The 22,685-nt window shown below is 45.9% G+C and overlaps 1 protein-coding gene across 1 annotated transcript; it reads left to right on the top strand.

Moving 5' to 3' along the window:
* Window positions 1–5,165: 5,165 nt before the first annotated feature.
* On the top strand, window positions 5,166–22,066 carry cUnh10orf71 (chromosome Un C10orf71 homolog). Its single transcript, XM_083775656.1, is given in 3 exon segments — window positions 5,166–5,651; window positions 9,481–10,152; window positions 10,155–22,066. Coding segments are annotated over 2 exon segments (11,076 nt in total). The 5' UTR covers window positions 5,166–5,651; window positions 9,481–9,666; the 3' UTR covers window positions 20,745–22,066.
* Window positions 22,067–22,685: the final 619 nt, after the last annotated feature.

Below are 22,685 nucleotides of genomic sequence, written 5' to 3'. Positions count from 1 at the left end.
TGTGTACAATAAGCAAAATGTCCCCCTGACTATTTCTCTAGCCACATGACTTCAGAAAGTAGCATATATTTTTGATAGGAAGCCCATACAGAAGAGGTATCTGTATCTGTATCACATTTGAATTTGCATTTTTGTCTCCACCAGGCCGAAGGCATGGGGGGAGAGTATGTTTTGCACTCCGTCCGTCCGTCCGTGTGTCCGTCCGTGTGTGTGTCCGTGAGCAGCTAATCTCCGGCACCGTTAACCCAGTCGATGCCAAATTTTGCACACACACTCCCTGGATGCCAACGATGAACCTCTGCCCCAAAATTTCCAGAACGGCCTGTTATAGCGCCACCAGGAGGCCGCTTTGTGCAAAACAAGTTTTTGCACAGTACACCTACAGATTTTGTCCAAACATCGCGCAAATTGGTACACAGTCTCTCTAGAGCCATTCAACGAAACGGGTCTTTCAGATTTCTCAGACTCCATCCTGATTGGTTAAGATTGGCTTCCAAAGTTCACAGGAGTGCTCAGTTTCAAACAAAATGCTGCAAATCATGAACACATCGCGTGATTTCTGTGAAATTGTGCACGCACATTCCCACTAGGCCGAGGAAGAAATGCCACATGAACAATTTCAACTCAGCCTCAAGGTGGCGCTATAACTGGCCGAAAAGTGTTTTTACCTCTAATTTTCATTGTTTTGTTCCACTTTTGCTGTGGCAATGTAAACGTCACACACACACACCCAAACAAACATGTTTAAATTACTCCTAAACCTTTTGCCAAACATCACACACTCTCCTATCCTCCTGGTGGAGACCTGTGCCCAGAAGGGCACTTTTTCTAGTTATAAATGTTTTAGGTTGCGTTACTGATGTGGTAAAGCATAACATGTCCACCCTGTTACGAAATTGATACATTTTCATAATTCTGAAAATATGGTTGATAAAAAGATCCAAGATCAAGAACACATCAACACATACGAACAAGGTGTCTGGCTTTACAACCCAGATACCTTGCATAGCTTTACCAATACCACTATTCCAATTAGCTCCATTAAACATCCCGGTTTAAGTTGGGATCGGACACCACTGCAGCAGGTCCTAGCCTAGACAACCAGCACTAGTTTGAGCTATCTTATATGGTTATATTACAATTCTTACTCTGTTATGTCCAAAATGTGTCCCACCTGTTACAGTGTAAATAATGGATATGGATATGAAAATAATTGGAATTATGCATTAAGAGCTTGCCCTCTTTCAGAAAAAAAGAAAGAAGAATCCTGTCAAAAAATTAATTGTTTTGAAAAGGTTACTATAGGCTGAAATGCCACCGAATAGTAGGAATGACCCAGGTAGGAAAGATGGGAAACAGTGATGGATAGCTCTGCCCTTAGAGAGTCAGTAGAGTCTGACATTCTCTAGGCTGTTATGTTTGAAATAGGCATCCCTCATCAAATGAGTAGCTCTATTGATTGATTGATTGATTGATTGATTGATTGATTGATTGATTGATTGATTGATTGATTGATTGATTGAAATTGTTATTTCACAGTATGCTGAATGGGTACATTTCAAACGAAAGCACAAGTCAATACAAAAACTGTTACTTTGTGGAGGGAACCATGATTAAGCATTACACTTATTTACAACAGGGTCCACCATTTTCAATTCATCAGAACATTTAAAGACGTACAAATATACACTTACAGGCAACCGGCATGTAAGTTTATTGTTTTCCCTTTTTTTAACCACTAAAGAAGAATAAATCTGCACAATTGAAGTCTTTGGTTTGTCATTTCTGCCCTCATCCAAGCAAACTCATTTACAGAGACCAAACGGTCAACCTCAAACTCTGAGGATGCGTCCCTTGATACCTCATAGTCTCCATAGGCAGGATGAGGCGATACAGTGTTTAGTTGTTGTTTGAGCTCCTTTTGGGTCCCACGGGTAAGTTAGGCTTATTATATCGACACAAAAGAAGACTTGCAGACACTGGAAGTGAAATTCCTTACTGAAGAATCCCAGTAATGAATCCCAGGAAGTCAGGACACGAACAGAAGACTAGAAACCACTGAGAAACTGGTAAAACAAACCACACTTGGAACACAAGCTGTATGTCACTGCCTGGAGTGGACATATTTGTATATACAGCTCTAAAATATTGCACTTTAAAGAATAAAATAATTAAACCCACAAATAAATAGCAAGCAGTGAATTAGCCTTTCAAACTGCACTTAAACCCTTTATAGTTTAATTATCCGGGGTAGATAAAATGTTTTCTGGTTTATTGGTTTACTTGCATCCACCCTTATATTAAATGTCCCTCTCTAATCACTGAGCTACCGAAGGATTCCGAATAGAACCTAGAAGTCAATAAAAGGGATTTGACTCTCAAATTAATTAATTTTATTTGCCCGACAGTTGTGTATTTTTAACACAACATGATTTGTGTCTTCTCCTACACAGTGAAATACAACTGTAACCAAATGGACTCAGAGTTACAAATGGATCATTCAACACTGAGGCCTTTTTACACTGGAAAAGGGGGAAACAGCTGCTTTGGGCAAATAATTAAGATAGTTAGATGTTAGTTATCTATACTGTAGCATCAGAGTGCCTTTTAGATATAAACTAGAAAAAGTGCCCTTCTGGGCACAGGTCTCCACCAGGTTATCCACAGATCCGTGCAGTTAGAGGTAAAAACACTTTTTGGCCAGTTATAGCGCCACCTTGAGGCTGAGTTGAAATTGTTCATGTGGCATTTTGTCCTCGGCCTAGTGGGAATGTGGGTGCACAATTTCACGGAAATCACGCGATGTGTTCATGATTTGCAGCATTTTGTTTGAAACTGAGCACTCCTGTGAACTTTGGAAGCCAATCTTAACCAATCAGGATGGAGTGTGAGAAATATGAAAGACCCGTTTGGTTGAATGGCTCTAGAGAGACTGTGTACCAATTTGCGTGATGTTTGGACAAAATCTGTAGGTGTGCTGTGCAAAAACCTGTTTTGCACAAAGCGGCCTCCTGGTGGCGCTATAACAGGCCGTTCTGGAAAGTTTGGGGCAGAGGTTCATGGTTGGCATCCAGGGAGTGTGTGTGCAAAATTTGGCATCGACCGGGTTAACGGTGGCTGAGATTAGCTGGTCACGGACGGACGGACACACGGACACACGGACGGACGGACGGAGTGCAAAACATACTCTCCCCATGCCTTCGGCTGGTGGAGACAATAAGACGTAAACAAACATTGCACAGTGCAGATATGACAAATAAGACTATCATAAATGGCCTTTCTGTGTGGAGCTTGCATGTTCTCCCGGTGTCCTAGGTCGGGTAGGTATACCTCACAAAAACATGCAGTAGTCCTGGTGTCCGAACTGCCTCCCCATGCCAGCCATGAGGGGAAAGAAATTCCTTCCTTCCGCGCTATGTCCAACCAGGGAAACTTCCCCTGTCAGGTGAAAAGAAACGCCTTGGACTCCATGCATGGAAGCCAAGGAAGCATGAGGTCAGTCCGTTGCTCTCCCCAGGTTGGCAGTAGGGTAGCGCCCAGGATTGCACTATAAGACAACTGACACTGGGTGAAAAAAATGGGTTTACAAATCATGGGATAAAAAAAAGTGCTTAAAAGTGGTTAATACATTGAAAAATAGGTTGTGTTCAGATTTTATTCACTGGCATCACTGCAATACATGAGACCTGGCCAACTCGGGTATGTCTCCTGGCCAGGCCTTGGTACAGTATTGTTGGCAAGCCATAACAGGGGGCACATGTGTGCGTCTCCGCTAGCGCCCCATGTGTGTGTGTCCGTCAAGCGGCCATGCTGCCAGGGCCAGCCCTGCACCCCAAGACACCCACCCAGGGAGCAACTATCTGCTGCAGCAATCTCCTTTTATAGCAGTGGGAGGTAGAGGAACTCCTCCCCTTCCCCTTGGCCTTTTCTGCTGTTATACAGTAAGTAGCCAGACTTCTAGTGCTTTACAGTAGCCACTGTATTTACAGTAGCCACAGTGAAAAGCATTGGGAAAGAGTTCCACAGGCATGCAGTGTTGGCCCAAGGTTTGTGTATGTGTGTTGGGGGGGGGGGGGAGGATTGGAGTCATGAAAAGGTAGCGCACAATACTAAAATGTGCAATATTAAATACTGTGTGTATAGGCCAAAGTTTCACGAACAGTGTTAAACCATTAACCCAGTTAGACCATTCGGCCGATTTTAAAAACGCCTTCCTGAAAGACAACTATACATAGAGTTGTTCCCGGCTATAATATTCAATGTGTTCAAAATGGGTTATCTGGGAGGTCTGAAACATATTGTACGTCGTTGTGCTTATGTGTACCTTTTATTAGATTAGACTGCAAACGTTATGTTCAATGTTAACTGTGTTTACTTTGGGTTGGGCCAGACTTGTTTCCATGCATGTCGCAGGACACAGAGCATACGTCTGGGAATCAGAAGGTCCCCCTGGTCCACCCCCCAGTCCGCCCAGCATGGAGGTGTCCTTGACACTTAACCCCCTGATTGCTCCCTGGGTGCTGTATTAATAGCGCCCACTGGGCACTGGTCCTAATAGTTAGGATGGTAGAATGGACACACATTTGACGTACAGTATATATGTCAATGGTTCTTCAACCCAGTTTCAGGCCCAGACAACCCCCAGAAGAATCATAGTGACTCTGTTCCACAGATAAATATTGTGAAAATAGACGATTTATATTAAGATCACAATGCCTCGCAACGTGATGCATTGTGAGCCCACTGCAATGTGGGCATTGCAATGTGGGAATTGCCCACTGCAATGTGTCAAATGTACAGTGTACAAATTGAGTACAGACTGAATTACGTTTGGTATCTGCCTGCTGTGCATTATGAAAATAAATGACACACTGTACTGGTGCTAAGTGCTCGAATCGAATCTTGCGTCATCTTAAGATGAGTCCAGATGGACCTCAGTTATGACTTAAGAGCCACTTGTTAACACTCTGCATTAGGCCTACTTGTTAGATCTGTTAAATGAGAGGAGGGGACTGTTCAGTGAGGCAATGGGCTATTTATGTCTCCTTGACAGCCTGCCTCATGCTAAAAAAGAAAAACCCCACACCCACTAACCGGCCCTGAGAAAAATACAGCTTTTCTCTCAGAGGAAACCATCTAACTTCTTCAGATAGATCCAACAACACCTTCACAGTTGCTGACAGCTACTGTAGCTTTAGCTGCTAATAGTCAACCAGTTAGCCATCCAGATTTATAAATAGTGGAGAGGCTGTTTGTTTCATCTGCCTGATATCCGACACCGAAGGAAGGGTCGGTCAGACCCGCATGCATGCAGGCTCCAAGCCTTCATGCTGGCCCCAGTGTTGGATACTTTCTCTGGGACAACTCCTCTATTCCTGTCCGGTCTCCAGCCCTGCGTCCCCTTTGGCTAGTATGACCTCAGAGGCCTGTGCTTGGACATACTACTGGGTTTCTACTTTTGATTCTCATCGACGGGAGGAGGCAGAACCGGTACCGAGCCGGGCAGGAACTTCCTAAGAGACTTCTTATCTCTACAGTGTTTGTGTTCAAGCTTCCTTGGCACTGTAGGGGGGACGGTGGGGGAGGGGGGATGACGCCTTGTGAGGATTTACAAAAGACCCACTACATAATATGGACTATAATACTGAAAGGTAAGGCCAACAGCTCTAAACAAGATCAATCTACACATCCTCTAATAGAACTTAGGCTAAACATTGGGCATGCATTTTTAGGTCTACCTTTCTGTGCTTTATAGTTCATATGGTGCAATTCCATACTAGAAGGCTTTCTTACCTTTATTTGTAGTTGTTACGTCCCCACCAAAGAGGTCCACGTGTTATTTTGTGCAAAAGCGCATTATTGGCTATTTCTCCTACCATAAGCCCTCAACGAATTGCATTGATTTGCATTGAATTGAATGGGGCTATGGGGTGTTGTGCTATTTCGCTTATTTCATTTGTTTTTGTATATGTATATCCTTTCTTCATAATGTAAATAGTATCCCAAGCGGCACACTTTAGTACCGGTACTTATTTAGATGGAAATAAGCGAATTAGCACAAAAAACCCAACCCATTGAGGGCTTATATTAGGGGAAATAGCCAATAATGCACGTTTGCACAAAATAACACAGGTTTGCACAGGTGGGGACGTAACAACTACAAATAAAGGTAAGAAAGCCTTCTAGTATGGAATTCTCCTTTAAGTTAAATAAATAACTTACAGATATTGCCTTTGGACCTCACTACAAGTGTAGCTGGTATTTCGACCACTTTAGACTCCCCCCCCCCTTCTCCATGCACCTTGGTACTGTAGGTGACGTTGTTCCACCAGCCCACCACAAACCCTACTCTGACCTTAGGCCCCTTGAAACGAAGTCTCCTTGGTGTCAGGTTTTAAGTTGGAAGTCCTTCATTGGATAAAAATAAACCTGCCACATGCACGGATGAATAGTGCGACATATTATATATTGGAACAGAAAATGGACACAGACTATATGGACAATGATTGTATTTGTCCTTGCAATGCATGTGCCAGCAGCATGCAGACTTCAATGATATGGAGGTAGATTGACATGTTGGGTATGCACTCTGCATCAGGCAGAGGCATGTCAATAAAAATGGATATGATGGCTTAATTTTCATGCCTCTTCAGTAATTCATTGATCAGGGTTCAGTAGTGCTGTATCCTTGGCCCCCTCCTTTTTCCCCTCTACACCAAATCTCTTTGCCAGAATAGTTCCTATTGTGACCGGAATAGGGACAGTTCAAGTGGTTGATAAGCAAAGACTCGATAGAGACTTCAAAAATAAAAAAGTGAGGGACGCTAATATATTAACTGAGTTAGACTATATTAAAGTCTAACTCATGTTGATTAGGTGATGTAAAACAAACGGTGCCAACACAATCATTAAATGCCATTAACAATAAAGAGACAATATGACGTAATGAGGGACAATATGACATACATTTTCCCTTCATTGTCAATGGCGTTTTTAAAAACAAACATACTAAAAACAAACATTAAACATGTATATTTTTTGTATGTAGGCTACAGTATATAATGATAAAATGTCATTATTAGTAGTTGGTGAGCTAGCCAGTGTGGTGTTGTGTAGACGTCTAGGATGTGGATGGCTCTCAGGTCAGTAGGTATTAATGGACCACTAGATATTCTGGGCATGGAAAAGGCTGCCTGGCAGCTGCAGTAAATTTAACTATCACTGTAACACTGTTGCGTTCACTTACTGTATGTTAGCTATCAGAGTGCAAACCTTGATTTGAAACAACACCTATGTTAGCGGCAAATACACTATGTGCAACGGCAGGTTGCACATAGTGTCAGTAGATACAAGACACAGATTTTCTATTCATTAATTAAACTTGAGTTTAATTTTTTTTAATTTTTAGTTGGTTTCCATTTCCATTAACATCACAGTAGCTGTCACAGTAACCTTATCTTGCAATCATATACTGTCACTGTTGATATGACTCATATTGAATCTGGACTTCTTTCATAAGATTGCACACGCTTTTGTTATGCTGTAGTTATTAACACTTAAGCACTATACTGCATTGTATGACAAACAGTGAAAATAGCCAATCTACAAGCTCACACTGTAGATCTGCAATGTTCACAATGAACATCTGCAATGTTCACAAATAATGTCAAAAACAGAGTTTTTGACATTATAATGACATGCCCAACATAGGGACACCAGGTTGAAAATGATTAACGGTGCTGTAAGAGATATTCTTCGTTAATCAGTAACTGATACTGATAGTAATCCCTCCAGCTCTTTAGTAATCAAAAAATACATTTTCAGGTTGTGATGCCAATTTGATCCAATTAGGAGAGAAAGTTACAACTTTGTCTGTTCCTTTATTTGTTGAATCACTTCCAATTTCATCCTGTATCGTTCTCTCTCCTGATTGTATGGAAATGCTCTTCCAAGAGCTGGAGACACTGGTAGACAAGTGATTGAACAAACACTCAGTAGCAATGATTACTATGGGAATATATTACTATAGATCTATTTAAAGGACAACTTTTTCAACCAAGGTTCATGTTTTAGGTTGTTATTAGAGAAAGTAAAAGATGAGTGTTAATTCTTTTTTCATTTCATTTCATTTTTCATTTCGTTTTAGGGATTTTAGCTGTTTTTGACAGGGGGGCGGGGGCATTCAAGCATGGGGCTAAATATATTTCTTTACAACATTGTATAGCGATTTATTTTTATTTTATTTACTATAGTCCTACTAGACCCCATGTGATATGTGGTCACAAAAGATCACAGGATCTATTGAATGTGGAGGTAGCCTACTGGGGGAAGCCACACTGTGTGTCGTAGGCTCAATATGTCAGTTTGACACATTCAGTAGTATATCCCGTGATCTTTTGTGGCCAAATTTAATTTCTTGGTCTATAGTAGGAATATAGTAAATAATAAAAAAATAAATCACTATAAAATGTTGTAAAGAAATACATATTTAGCCCCATGCTCGAATGCCCCCGCCCCCCTGAGCAAATGAAAAAAAAAAAAAACATTACACTCACCTTTTACTTTCTCTAATAACAACCTAAAACATGAACCTTGGTTGAAAAAAACTAAAGTTGTCCTTTAACACTCATTTAAACAAAAACAATATAACTTACAACACCACCTTTAACTAATGATGATCCACCGATTTGAGACAATAACGAATCCCTGGAGGGGGGATGTTATGTGTGTCGGTGTGATCATCAGAGTTTGCATGGGAACCGTCTTCCTTTCCTAAAAATAACTCACGTGAGATTGAGGCCTGTCTACTGTGCCTAGCAACAGGACAGCTCAGTTCACCGCATGTCTCCGAAGGTCAGTGTAATTCACTGGGAGGATTTACAAGGCTGTTTTCAGCCACACATACGTAGCATGGCTGCTTAATTCACAGAAAGTAGAGTCCCATAAAGGCCAGGCAGGCTCATCATCATCACTAAAGTTAAAAACAGAAGCCGTCACCATTATCAGGTGTCGATTTGGACAAGACCCATGCATAATTAGATTTGGTTGTAAAGACTTTATATAACTCGATTCAATTCGATTCAACTCGACTCAATTTTCCCTCTACACCAAATATCTTCGCATAAAGTTAACACTCAACAATGTAGCAGCATTAACATTAACAATAACACAGAAATAATTAAGAATAGCAACAATAGTAAGTGGAAGGTAAAGTAAAATAGTATGGGCCTACCGTACATGCCTTCACTTTAAATGGTTGATGGTGCTGCGTGCATTGTTCCTATGTGTGTATGTACAGTATGTGTGTGCGTGCGTGCGTGTACTATGTGTGTAATATGAGGTGTTTGTGTGTACATATCAATTCACAATATGTGTACATACATTTATGTGTGCATATTGTACAGTATATTTGTGCATGTCTTAATATACATATAATTAAAAGTGTCATGATGCTGGACTAACTTCTGGTCTCTTCTACAGGAAAGCAAGGAATCCCAGGACATTATTTGGACATTGAACCAGGAGTCACCCACTGCCACACACCCTGAGGGGCCCAAACGCTGGCCCCTGTGAACACTGGTGGCAAGCTGAGTCCGGCTCTGAACTGAACAGTTTCGTGAATGAGAGAGCAGAAGGCGGAGCTCTGTTTGCGTGAGCCGATACATCATGACGTCAGTGGAGAAGAAGCGCCACTCCGGGCACCGGAAGCACCGGAAGCACAGCGACGGAGCGCACAGCGACGCCTCCAGCGGCGGCGGGTCCTTCCAGGACGAGACCGACCGTGAGGTCAGCAGTCTGACCGACCGCGCCTTCAGGAGCCTCTGCATCGGAGACGAGGCCGTTTACAATGACTCAGACCTCGGCGGCGGCCTCGGCACCTCTTCCCCTTCTGTCCAGAGGGAGAAACAGCTGGCCTTCAGCCATGAGAGCAGTCACGGCTGCGACCCGGAGGCCCTTAAGAGAGCCACCCATGAGCGCTTCAGCCTCCGGGTGCAGCAGTACGGAGCAGAGCGGATGCAGGGAGGACCGCACGGGGCGCCACAGACCCAGGGGGATCCGCAGCGGGAGGGCTACGGCGAGAGGACAGAGAGGGGGATTTCTGCCACATTCCAGCGCTCCTTTGTGGACATGTCGCAGCAGGAGGAATCTCAGGATTCCAGCGCTCCTTTGTGGACATGTCGCAGCAGGAGGAATCTCAGGGGGACGAACAGCTGTCCCTCCTCAATGGACCCATGGAGCTGGGGGCGCAGCAGCGCAGAAGCCGCTCCAGGGTCTCGTCCCTTATCAAGGCGTTTAGCTCGGAGGGGTGCAGAGACGGTAATCTCAGGGAGTGGAACGCTAATGACGCGAGCTGGGACAAATCGGCTCTCATGAGCATCCAGAGGGAGCTGTCTGAGTTCTCGGACGCCTGCCACCAGAACTTCAATAGTGGCCCTTTCTCGCCACCCGGCCCTTTTTCTTCCAGAGATAACAACTTCTACTCTTCCGAGATGGCTACCGCAGTGGCCCATATGGACTCCTTCACGAGGACATCCCACAGCACACACAGCGCGTTCAGCATCAACTCCAACTTCTTCATGCACAGTGAGTTCAGCCCGTTCAAGCTGTGGAGGGATCACAACAGGTTTCCCTTTCAGCAAGGAGAAGTCACAGGATTTATGCCCCGCTCTGAGTTTCCCAGATGGTATGAGACACCTATGTACAAGGAGCTCTCCCTGGGGCCTCAGCCACCGGGGCCTGGCATGTATACAGAGAGAGGGGCCAGACCTCAGAGAAAGACACTGGAGCCCGTGGCCCCTCGACCTCCTCCTCGCTCCACCTCAACCTCCTCGGTGCTGCAAAAAGCCTCTGCCCTGGAGAAACGCTGTGAGTCGGAGCTGACGGGCCAGTATCCTCCCTGGAAGCAGACACAGGTTGGCCAGACTCACAGACTCACATCCCAACGCCCGTCGACGGTCTCGCCGACCGGAGACTTGTCCCGCCACGTCAGAGACACTCTCAGCTCCGTGAGCAAGCTCCAGCAAAAAATCACAATGATGACGTCGTCGGAGCAAAGCGTCACGCTGGAGATGACCGCCAAGCAGCAGGGAATGCTTAACAGTTACGACGGTTTAATCCCCATTAGCACGGTCGAGCGAAACGTGGCCAGTGGCGTGGCCAGCAGCACGACTCCCTTCAATATTAGCCAGCTGCTGACACCGGTGATACCCCCCGCATATCAGGACACGGAGATATTGGATGCCATGTCACCTCTTGGCGTGGAACATCCCCCTGTGCGGGCCGAGAGCAGGGGAGCCACGCCTGACATGAGGTCCAGTTACAAGTCCAGAGCCACAAGCCTCCTCTTCAACCTCAAAGACAACCGCAAAAGAGTGAAGAGCACGTACAGCCCGCCCAAATTCAAAGGCCTGGATTTGGTCGACAGAGGCAAACAGCAGCATGTCAACCAAAACGCCAACGAGCCCAGAGACACAATAATAGACATGCCCGATTTCCCCGACGTCCAAATCCCCCAGGTGTTTGTACAGGAGGAACCCGGTGCGGCGGACGCTGCACTGCAGCAAGCTTTCCAAGAGCAATGCAGCCGCATACCGCCACCCGCAGCGTACACCTCCCAACCCATGGTGGAATATTCAGGCCTGAACAAAGAGTACAATGCACGGGAATACCTGGTGGCTCAGATGCAAGGTGAGATGGTTCCCCATGGTGGATTCAGTGGATTCCCTGCACAGGGAAACCACAATAGCAACCAGCTTATTAACGGACTGAATCGCCAAGAAGACTTGTCGCCGTTTACTCCCTTTAAAATGGGCCAGCTTGATACGAGAGAACCCCAGGCTGCAGGCGACGTATATGGGCAGGCCAGTTCTGAGAAACTAGGCGTTTATAACACACTTCCAATAGCTACCTCACCCCTCACTAGACATAATATAAGCCCAAAGCCATTCTATTCTACTACAGACAAAGTCAGATCCAATATTGATTCTAACAGTCAAAACAGAGGATATGTGATGGCCAAAACGAGTACTGAGAAAAACGCTAAGAAATCAATATTCACTAATGTAGATGGATATGAGCAAGTCAAAGAAAACAGATATGGCTACAATACTGTGTCCCACCATGACAGCGGCAGACAACAGGCATATGTCAGTACAACAAGCAGCCAAGCGGTAGAGAGCCTGCAGGGTATTGAGGACAAACCACGGCCTGCATGGAAGGGAGAGATATCTGCATATTTGTCCGAGAAGGACAAACACGCTCAGTCCTCCCAGAGTGCACAGGAGCAGAGCTGGAACGATGGAACCTCATATAATCTGCACGAGGCTACGTTCAATGCTCCTCATCAACCGTCGGCCAGTTATAACATTTCGAACGACTTCCAGCAATATGCTCCTCTTGGTAACGAGTCTGTACTCAACGACCAGTCCGAGCCGTATTCAAATCAGGATCCTGGAACAGCAAAGGCCAAATATGAACGTCAACGTGCACAACAAAACGAGGGACATGAAATCAAAGACAATTATCCGACGAAGAATTATTATCCATATGGAAAGATGGAGCAGGAGTACAGAAAACAACAGACGCTCTACTCCGAAGACATGAAAAACACGGTGATGCAGGAGACTGCCCCGAAAAAACGATATGTGCCAAAGCTTGAGGAGAATGAAGCTCTGAGCATACAACAAAATGACTTTAAACAACAGCGCGACGAGCACGACGAGCAGAAACAGTTGCCTTCTAGTGCTGAAGGTAGACCGTGCAATGAAAATGTCCTTACAACGACAAACCAGATCAGAGCTGAGAACCCCAAAGCAGAGCAGATTAAAGTGGATCGTACTGAAACGGAACCACCTAAAGCCCTGCAGGCAGGAGGGGTTCAGGTGGGACAGCCCAGCTCAGGGTCGTCTGGAGCAGAGCTAAATATAGAAGGACAGCCTGGCGGAGAACGACACAAGGCCGGAGATGTGAAAGCAGAGCAGGCCATGGGACTTGCACAGCAGCTCAAAGCAGCATATTTAGAACATACTGCAGAAAAGCAAGCAGAAGAGGAGCGGGCCAGTGAGGGACAGACTGGGCACGTTCAAGACAAACTGGCAAAAGCAGCACTGGATGAGATGGAGAACAAGCGAGAACAGTCTAAATCAGACAACAGAGAGATACAACAGCTCAACAGTGAACTGGCAGAGGCTCAGCAGACACAGCACTCTGGTGTAAAACAAGCTGAAGACAGACAGGCCGACAGGGAGTCGATGGTCAAAAAAATAGAGCAGAGTGAGGCAGAACAGGTCGGAATTAGTCAAGTAGAACAGGCCAAAGTGGAACAGAAAAAGGAAGAATTGTATGGAAAGATCAAAAAAGAACATATGGAGCAAGCTAAAGAAGACAAAACCAGCGGTGAGTTAATTGATGCAAGACAGCTCACTACTAATACCGAACAAACTCGAACGGAACAAGTCACAGCGCAGCCAGCTAGAGCAGAGCAGGCCAAAGCTGAGCTTTCTAAAATAGAGAAGATGAAATCAGAGTCCGCTAAATCCAAAGCACAGCAAGCAGACACAGAGCAGGTCAAGCTTGAACCTACTAAAGTTGAGCATGCCAAAACAGAGTTGGCCAAAGCAAGAGCAGAGTTGGCCAAAATAAAGGATAAGATGAGAGGAGAGCAGAAAGATCAATCTGGACGTGTTTCCATGGGAGAGGGCAACGTAGCAAATAAAAGCACTCCTGAAAAGTTTGAAATGGCAGAAAATCAAACGCATCAACAAAATGAAGACTCAATTGTCAATAGTTCTCATCCAGTTAAATCAGATGGAGGCAGAGATTATTATGATGTCCGGGAGAAATATGGTTGGAGCAATACAGATGAAAGTAAAAAAACACCAGTCGATGAGGTTGTAGAGGAAATGAACAACGAGGAATTAAAGGATGAAACCAACCCTGAAAGAATCCCCATAGATAAAATAGGGCAGGAGCAAAGCCTGAGAGAAAATCAATATGTCTATAGTGAGTCATCAAAAGAATTTAAATTATCCAGTGCCAATGATCTACTCACTGATGGGAATAGAAGAAACAACGATGCATGTAATGACACAGCAAAGGATAACCGGGCAATGAATGACAATTCAGAAAAACATGAGCCTCCCGATCACAACATGTCACTGTCAAGAAATTCAAATGTTGCTAAATCTCTCCCTCCCGAAAGAAAACCCAGTAAAGACACCCATTCTACACCTTACAGAGCACTGTCTTATAAAGAGAGAGCACACGCCAGGCAGGAGATACTGACATCCAAAATTAAAGCTCATGCTGAAAAGGAAATTTCAGCAATTAAAGAAAAGGGTCTTTCCAAAAATCCTACACTACTACTGAGCGGCCAGGCTAGTCATGTACGCCAGAAGCCACAGCCACTGGACACCTCTAAAGGGCATGACTCCACAGACTCAAATATCATTGCACCCAAGCAACAGATGGGGTCTTCAGAGATGAGAACAGTGCCCCTGAAGAGCGAAGACTGCACCGTGGCAGTACAACCACCGACTGAACACAAACAGACGGAAAGTAAAGCCAAAGCTGCAGATGAAGAGTCGAGTCACAAACTGACTAAAGTAGATCAACGTGGAATTGAGTCAACACAATCTAGAACACCTGCTCAAAAAGAATCTAAACATGGAGAAAACCATGAACCACAGAAAGAAGGACTTGGAAGCAAAGTATCAAACAAAGACCAGTCTAAGGTGAACAAAGGGGACTCGTCACAGGCTGAAGCAGTAGTGAGGAAAGAAGGCTGCATACTTGGAACTCAAACTATAAACAGAGCGGAGGGCGAAAGTGAAGCAATTCCTGAAGATTCAGGCCCTTCGCTAAAATTGGTCTTAGGTCAGAGTGAGACCACAACATCTGATGATGACTTGCAGATCATGGGCATAAGGGTAACAGTAAGAGAGAGAAAACCTTCTTTGAGCGATGACCAGGTGTATAAAGATGCCTGTGAAGGGGCTAAAAGTACAATCTCTCCTGAAACTCAACCCCTCCTCTTTAAACAGGGGATAATAACAAGAAAGGCTAAAGACTACACAAATAAAAACCCAAATGAGAGCTCAGCAAAACGCAACATTCAAGATGCAATAGAAGCACAACAACACAACATTGAAGGGACTGGGCAAACATCAGTGAACGCAGATAAGGCAAACTATGACATGCCCTCCAAATGTGAACAAATGGATCTAGATGGCACATCCCTGCCGGTAGAAAAAAGACAAGACTCTGCACCATCTGAGGAGAACCTTTATGATGAAAACATACATATATCGATGGGGAAGCAGGATGCAAGGACACATAGTGGAGAGCACAGCCAAGTTGAAGAACAACTGCACATAGACGGCATTGCCATCCGAGTTGTGCCAAGGGTCATTGAGAAAGAGAGACAGGAAATGACAGAAAACCATCCTGCAGTTAAAATTCCTACCAGCAGCGTGGGTGCAGTAAATGAAAACAAACCAGCTGCTTTGCCAAGCCCTGGTACAAAAACAAACACATCAAAAGATGACCGAGCTAAAATCGTCACACCAGGAAGCAATGAGTTAAAAGCAATTAAAGACAGCTGCAACGCTGCAATTTCAACCAGAGAGAATAATGAAGTCAAAAGAGGAACACCTGAAAAACCTGGCACAGTTGAAGCCACAACACATGCCAGGATGGAGGAGGATTATTTTCAGTTGCAAGGGGCAACAAACCAAACAGAAGTTAATCTCAGTTCAAATGTTGGAAATATCTCAAATGCAGTTTCACAGAGAAATGAACCAAAACGAGATGACAGTTTTCAAGTGAGTGGAAATAGGATAGCAGAGTCGGAGAATGACATAAGTGTACATAGCAAAAGGATGCACAGTGAAGTGAAAGATGAGCAGGCTTTAAAGCAGAGTGACGGTCCTACACAGAGACAAAGCAAGTTCAGCGCAAGGATGAAGACAGATGAAGATGTTCATGTCAGGAAACATGACACAGAGAGTCGGCCCAATTCATCGGCAACAGAAACACAGCCTGCAAATAGCATCCATTCCACAAGGGATAATACAATGCAGCACAATGCCAATTACAAACAGAAATCTAAAGAGAAAGCCTCCACTACGCCTGAGATATCAGCCATCGCAGACTATGCCAGATTAAAAGTGATCGCTGCAGAGGGTAGTCCAGACACAATGCAAGACTTCCATCCCGGCAAAAAAGAAGGATTCTTCCCACTAATTCAGACTCGTCCTAGTAGACGCCCAGTGTTCACTAGTGAGACACAGGGCCTCTCGGCGAAAGAAAGGACTTTTCCCAAAGAACCAGAGGTCAGTGCCAAAGTGAGCAAAGAGCCCAAATCTGTAGTATTTTCTACCATGGAGCAAGAACACAAAAGGACAGGTATGTTCAGGTTGGGAGACAAAGAGAACAAGCTTCCCGATGTTAAGCCAAGTGAAGTAACTGCAGAAGCTGAGAGAACACACAAACAAGATCTCAACCACAACAGCAAGCCAGCGTCTGAACAGCTTAAGCATGCAGGCAGTAGAGAGCTTAAAGTAACCGATACACAAGCAGCCAACCAAGGAGGTCAAAGCATTCATCCGTCACACAGTCATCCCATGCCAGCAGCAACGACCTCAGCTTCTCATCCACATGCCATTCAAGGGCAAACACACAACTTTGGGTTGAGTGCAGGTGGAGAAAAACTGAGACAAGAAAGACTGGCAGCTCAGCGCGAGGAGGAGATCAAAGACAAGCGACGACAGGCAGAGAGGAAAGCAGAGGAGGAGAGAAAAGCAAAGCAGAGAGAGGAGGAACTGAGGATCAAGCGGATGATGGAGGGGAGGAAAGCCGCTGAGATTGAGGAGGCGAAGAAAGCTGCTCAGAGGGAAGAGGAGAGAAGAGCAAAGGAGAGACAGGCCATCGCTGTTAGGCTTGAAGAAGAGAGGAGAGCCAAACAGAGAGAGATGGAGAGGAAAGCAGAGGAGGAGAGAAAAGCAAAACAGAGAGAGATGGAGAGGAAAGCAGAGGAGGAGAGAAAAGCAAAACAGAGAGAGATGGAGAGAAAGGCAGAGGAGGAGAGAAAAGAAAAACAGAAACAGATGGAGAGAAAGGCAGAGGAGGAGAGAAAAGAAAAACAGAGACGGATGGAGAGGAAAGCAGAGGAGGAGAGAAGAGAAAAACAGAGACAGATGGAGAGGAAAGCAGAAGAGGAGAGGAGAGCAAAACAGAGAGAAATGGAGAGGAAAGCAGAAGAGGAGAGGAGAGCAAAACAGAGAGAAATGGAGAGGAAAGCAGAAGAGGAGAGGAGAGCAAAACAGAGAGAAATGGAGAGGAAAGCAGAAGAAGAGAAAAGGGAAAAGGAGAGGAAAGCAGAGGAGGAGAGGAGAGAAAAACAGCGAGAAATGGAGAGGAAGGCAGAAGAGGAGCGAAAAGCAAAACAGAGAGAGATGGAGAGGAGAGCTGCTGAGATTGAGGAACAGCGGAGAGTCGCTGAGATTGAGGAGGAGAGGAGGGCAAAGGAGAGAGAGGCCATCGCTGCTAAAAAACAGTGGGAGTTGGAGAGGAGAGAAGAGGAGGAGAGAAGAGCAAAACAGGCAGTGGAGGAGATGAGAAGACAACAGATTGAGGAGGAGAGGAGAGTGGCTCAGAGAGAAGAGGAGAGAAGAGCAAAGGAGAGGGAGGCTGTGGCTGCCAGGATCGAAGAGGAGAGGAGAGAAAGACAGAGACAGGCGGAGAGGAGAGCGGACGAGGAAAAGAGGGCAAAGGAGATCGAGGAGCAAAAAATAGCCAAGCAAAGAGAGCAGGAGGAGAGGAGAGCCGCTCAAATTGAAGAGGAGAAGAGGATCAAACGGAAGGAGGAGGAGAGAAGAGCCACTGAAATAGAAGAGGAGAGACAAGAGAGACAGAGGAAGGAGGAGAGGAGAGCTGCTCAGCTGGCAGAGGAGAGGAAACAGGCGGAGGAGGAGAGAAAAGAGAGAGAGAGGAAGGAGGAGATGGTCACAGCTCAGAGAGCAGAGGAGGAGAGGAGGAGAGCTGCTCAAATAGAAGAGGAGGAGAGAAAAGAGAGAGAGAGGAAGGAGGAGATGGTCACAGCTCAGAGAGCAGAGGAGGAGAGGAGGAGGAGAGCTGCTCAAATAGAAGAGGAGGAGAGAAAAGAGAGAGAGAGGAAGGAGGAGATGGTCACAGCTCAGAGAGCAGAGGAGGAGAGGAGGAGGAGAGCTGCTCAAATAGAAGAGGAGGAGAGAAAAGAGAGAGAGAGGAAGGAGGAGATGGTCACAGCTCAGAGAGCAGAGGAGGAGAGGAGGAGGAGAGCTGCTCAAATAGAAGAGGAGGAGAGAAAAGAGAGAGAGAGGAAGGAGGAGATGGTCACAGCTCAGAGAGCAGAGGAGGAGAGGAGGAGGAGAGCTGCTCAAATAGAAGAGGAGGAGAGAAAAGAGAGAGAGAGGAAGGAGGCAGCTCAGAAGCAGGAGGAGAGGAGAGCTGTCCAGCTCGCAGAGGAAAGAAGAATCAAACAGGTGGAGGAGGAGAGGAGAGCTGCTCAGATAGAGAAGGAGAGACAGAGGAAGGAGGAGAGGAGAGCTGCTCAGATAGAGGAGGAGAGAAAGGAGAGACAGAGGATTGCTGCTCTACAAGAGGAGGAGGATAAGAGGAACAGAGCTGCTCAACAAGAAGAGGAGAGAAAGGAGAGACAGAGGATGGCTGCTCTACAAGAGGAGGAGGAGAGGAGTAGAGATACTATAGAAAAGGAGAGAAAGGAAAGACAGAGGAAGGCTGCTCACAGAGAGGAGGAGAGGAGGAGAGCTGCTCACCAAGAAGAGGAGAGAAGGGAGAGGCATAGGAAGGAGGAGAGAATGGTGGCGCAGATACAGGAGGAAAGGAGGAGAGCAGCTCAAATGGAAGAGGAGGAGAGTCACGCAGAAGAGAGAGAGGAACAGCGAGCCACGGAGACCGAGGAGGAGTGCCAAGCATTGCAGGAGAAGGAGAGGAGAGCGGCTCAACGAGAGGAGGACAGGAGAGATAAGCAACAGAGGATGGACGCTCTCCAGTACTACGACATCAACACAGCAGACGGAAACGGCAGACCTTCGCGCTCACCTGTACCCTCCAGGAGACGAGTGGAGCCATCTGGGATGGAGTCCGCTGAAGATGCGGGGTCCTACAACAGGCCTCATGCCCCTCCATCTCCAGCTCCATCTGCCTCGCGTTCCAACGCCTCCTCCCCTGCCCTGGGAGCCAAGCCCACCATGTTCAAGGTTAAGGATAACACCTCCATCAGAGGCGTCTCCTTCACCAGGTCAGTCAAACCGCGCTTCCACAAGAACCTCGGCGAAGACTTCAGGGTGGGCTCGCCTCTGGATGGCTGGCGGGGGTCACAGGTGGCTGAGGATGAGCAGGACAAAGTGAGACACAGCGCTGGAACTCCCACCCAGCACGACAATTTACACCGTCCCTACAACAGGAGGAGCATTGCTCTTGATGAAGACGACTCTCGCTCTATCATGAGCAACATGTCGGAAGACATGGAGAGTTTCGCCACCAGTGCAGCCGACCTGGCAGAGCTAAGGGGGGTTTATGACTACGACAGACCAGAGTCGGCCTGTAGTTTCAGCAGCGACGCGTCCCGCTCTCTGGGGAAGCCCCCGAGCGTGCCTGTAAAGTCTGACAAAGCCTTACGGAGAGCAAAGAGGCTGACACAGCGGAGGATAAAGAAGGAGTTGACTAAAACCTCCGTGGAGTCCCCTGCTCCAGAGGAGAAACCCCCCCTCCGTACTGACTCTGGCGTTCCTTCAGCTGAGCTACTCTCCTCCGACGCACCTGTCCTGTCTTCTCGCCATTTCTCTGCTCCCGTCTCCCTCGCTCATGCCCCAACACAAGACTCTTCTGCATATTCCTCCCACTCAGGGTCACGGCCCTCCGCACGTTCTTTCCATGCCTCCCCTCACCACTCGTCCCCTGTCTCCCTTGCCATCGCCTCTCCCCACCACTCGCCCCCTGTCTCCCTTGCCATCGCCTCTCCCCACCACTCGCCCCCTGTCTCCCTTGCCATCGCCTCTCCCCACCACTCGCCCCCTGTCTCCCTTGCCATCGCCTCTCCAAATCACTCACCTCCTGTCTCTCTACCTGCCGCTCCACAAAAACATGCCGGCCGTCCCACCCCAGTGACGCAGTACCACGTAGAGCCTGGCTATCCCCAGAACTTCCCTGTGACCCAGCGTAAGGTGCTGCAGGATCCCGGATCCGGTCAGTACTATGTAGTGGACTTGCCTGTGGAAGTGAAGGCCAAGACTTTCTTTGACCCGGAGACAGGGAAGTACGTCCAGCTAAACGTGCGGCAGACGGCCCAGGGTGGCTCTCCGCCCCAGCCCCCGCCCCGACTCAAGCAGCAGGCCCAGCCGCAGCAACCGGCCAGGCCCCAGGCTGCTCCCAACGGGAAGCCCCACACGCTCCCTCAAGGTCATCCCCAACACCGCCAGCCCTCATTGCCGTCCCGTATGTCTTCCTCAGGAATGTCTGCGACCTCCACCCTTCCCGAGGACTCAGGCCCTGCCAGGCAGAGACAGAATCATGGATACCAGGAGAATGAACAGGGACCGGACTCACGCGAGAACAACGGCAGCCCAGAGCAAACTCGCTACATGGACACTGCCTGTGAACCGGGCAAGACACGTACTGCTGCAGCTTACAACAGTGATATCATCACTATGGGTGAACTAGAGGACTTTATGGATGATTGGTGATTGGTGACGTGACGCACTGAAGCTTTTTTTTTTTTTATGTTTTTATTATCGCTACGACAGTATAGCTGACAGGGAAGGAGAGAGAGATGGGGAGTGACACAAGAGGCAAAAGCTGTCAGGATCAGTAGTTGAACCTGCAGCGCTCTGTCAGGCTACATTGTGGTCTAGGTGCCTGGACCGCTGGCCCGCACTGAACATTTTGAGAGGAATCATTTGAGAGCCTAAAAATGACTGAATGTACTTACTGTAGCCAACCTCAGCATCGGATAAACACCCAGAGGCACATTAGACACAGTATTGTTCATTATATAAGTGAAATGGATGTATATGTGATTTATTGAAGTGCAAAACGATTGTATTTTGGTTATCAGGTGCTTTTGATGAAAGTTCCCTGAGACATGCTGTTCAATTGCTGCTGTTATATTTTTGCTTTAAAGTTGTAGTTATCAAAGCTAACACTACTTATGTTACAGACATGTTTACCATTCCATTTGATAATTCTGAACCAGATGCTAAGATATTATTTCTGGTGCAAGTGATCAACAAATATCATTGCAAACTAGAAAAGAATATTACAAATAAGAAAACATTAGCCTACAGTATTGTGCAATAGCTTGAAGGAATAACTGAAATGACTGAAGTTTCCACAGAGCCGCTCACGTTTCCGTCACATTTGTTATGGGAGAAACAATGCATTTTGCATTTTGTGATGCACGAAATAATGTTAAATCCATAGTGTCAATCTAACGTCTGCAATTATTTATTTGCAGAATAAATTGATTGATTGATCCATTGATTGTCTGTTTAAGCACAGTAAACAAAAATAAGTGGAAATAATATGACGTTATTGCCGTTTCTTGGGTTTCATTTCATAAAAGTAGTCTCTGAAGTGGGAGATTAATGTTTTTGTCTTGCTGTGAACCAGAATAGTGTGACATGGAGTAGGCTACTGCAGGTAAAAAAAAAGCACACCCCATTCAGTGAAATGTATCCTTATAAAAGGTGAAATATAAAGTAAAGAAAGATACAATAAAAAAATCAGATAAACAGGCGAAATGAATATAGGCTATAAATACAACAACTTGCTATTGCTTGATTTTCCATACGTTCAGAAGACTGGAACAACCGTGTCACCATGAAATCATTTTGGCTAGAAAACACATCCTGCTTTGGCCTTCACATTTTTCTGGTTGTGACAATAGAAAATGTAGAGTTTCTTCAATTTGTGCATAAACCTTTGTACAAAAACAAGAGCATAAGAGTGTGGTGATATTTGTATTGAGATGGGTTCATAAACAGAAAATGAGTGCACAAGGTGTGTATTGTTCTGTGGTAGTGTTTTTATTTATAGATCTTTTTAGTCTTACCTTTTAAACCTTGGTTATTTTGTTAAAAATAAGTGTCAAATATCGCTATATTCTGATAGTAGGCCTAATCGTTCCTGGATTGGCTTCTAAAGTTTTCAGGAGTAGCCCGTTTTGTACCCGTTTTGTACAAATCGCCACAACTCCTCAACGCAGTGTCCGATTGCGGTGAAACTGCATGCCTACTGTATTCCCACTAGGCTGAGGAAGAAATGCCACTTGCCAGTTTTCAAATCAGCCTCATGGTGGCGCTACAACAGGCCAAGTCGCGCTCACACACAAACACACACAAACACACACACACACACACACACACACACACACACACACACACACACACACACCCTCACACACACAAAACCCCAAACAAACATGTTTATATTACTCCTAAACATTTTGCCAAACATCACACACTCTCCTATCCTACTGGTGGAGACCTGTGCCCAGAAGGGCACTTTTTCTAGTTTTTACTGTTTCTAAATTATTTTTATAATGTGTTTATTATGCTCTGTGTCTTGAACTCTTAATGCCTCATGTTTATTTTTATTTATTTTTTGCCACTGTCTAGTTTTGTCTA

This window comes from Protomyctophum parallelum, assembly GCF_964188405.1.
Source record: "Protomyctophum parallelum genome assembly, chromosome: 10".
NCBI classification, from domain to species: Eukaryota; Metazoa; Chordata; class Actinopteri; order Myctophiformes; family Myctophidae; genus Protomyctophum; species Protomyctophum parallelum.
Note: the sequence above shows the minus strand (reverse complement) of the source record. Positions and strands in the feature narration are given on the sequence as shown.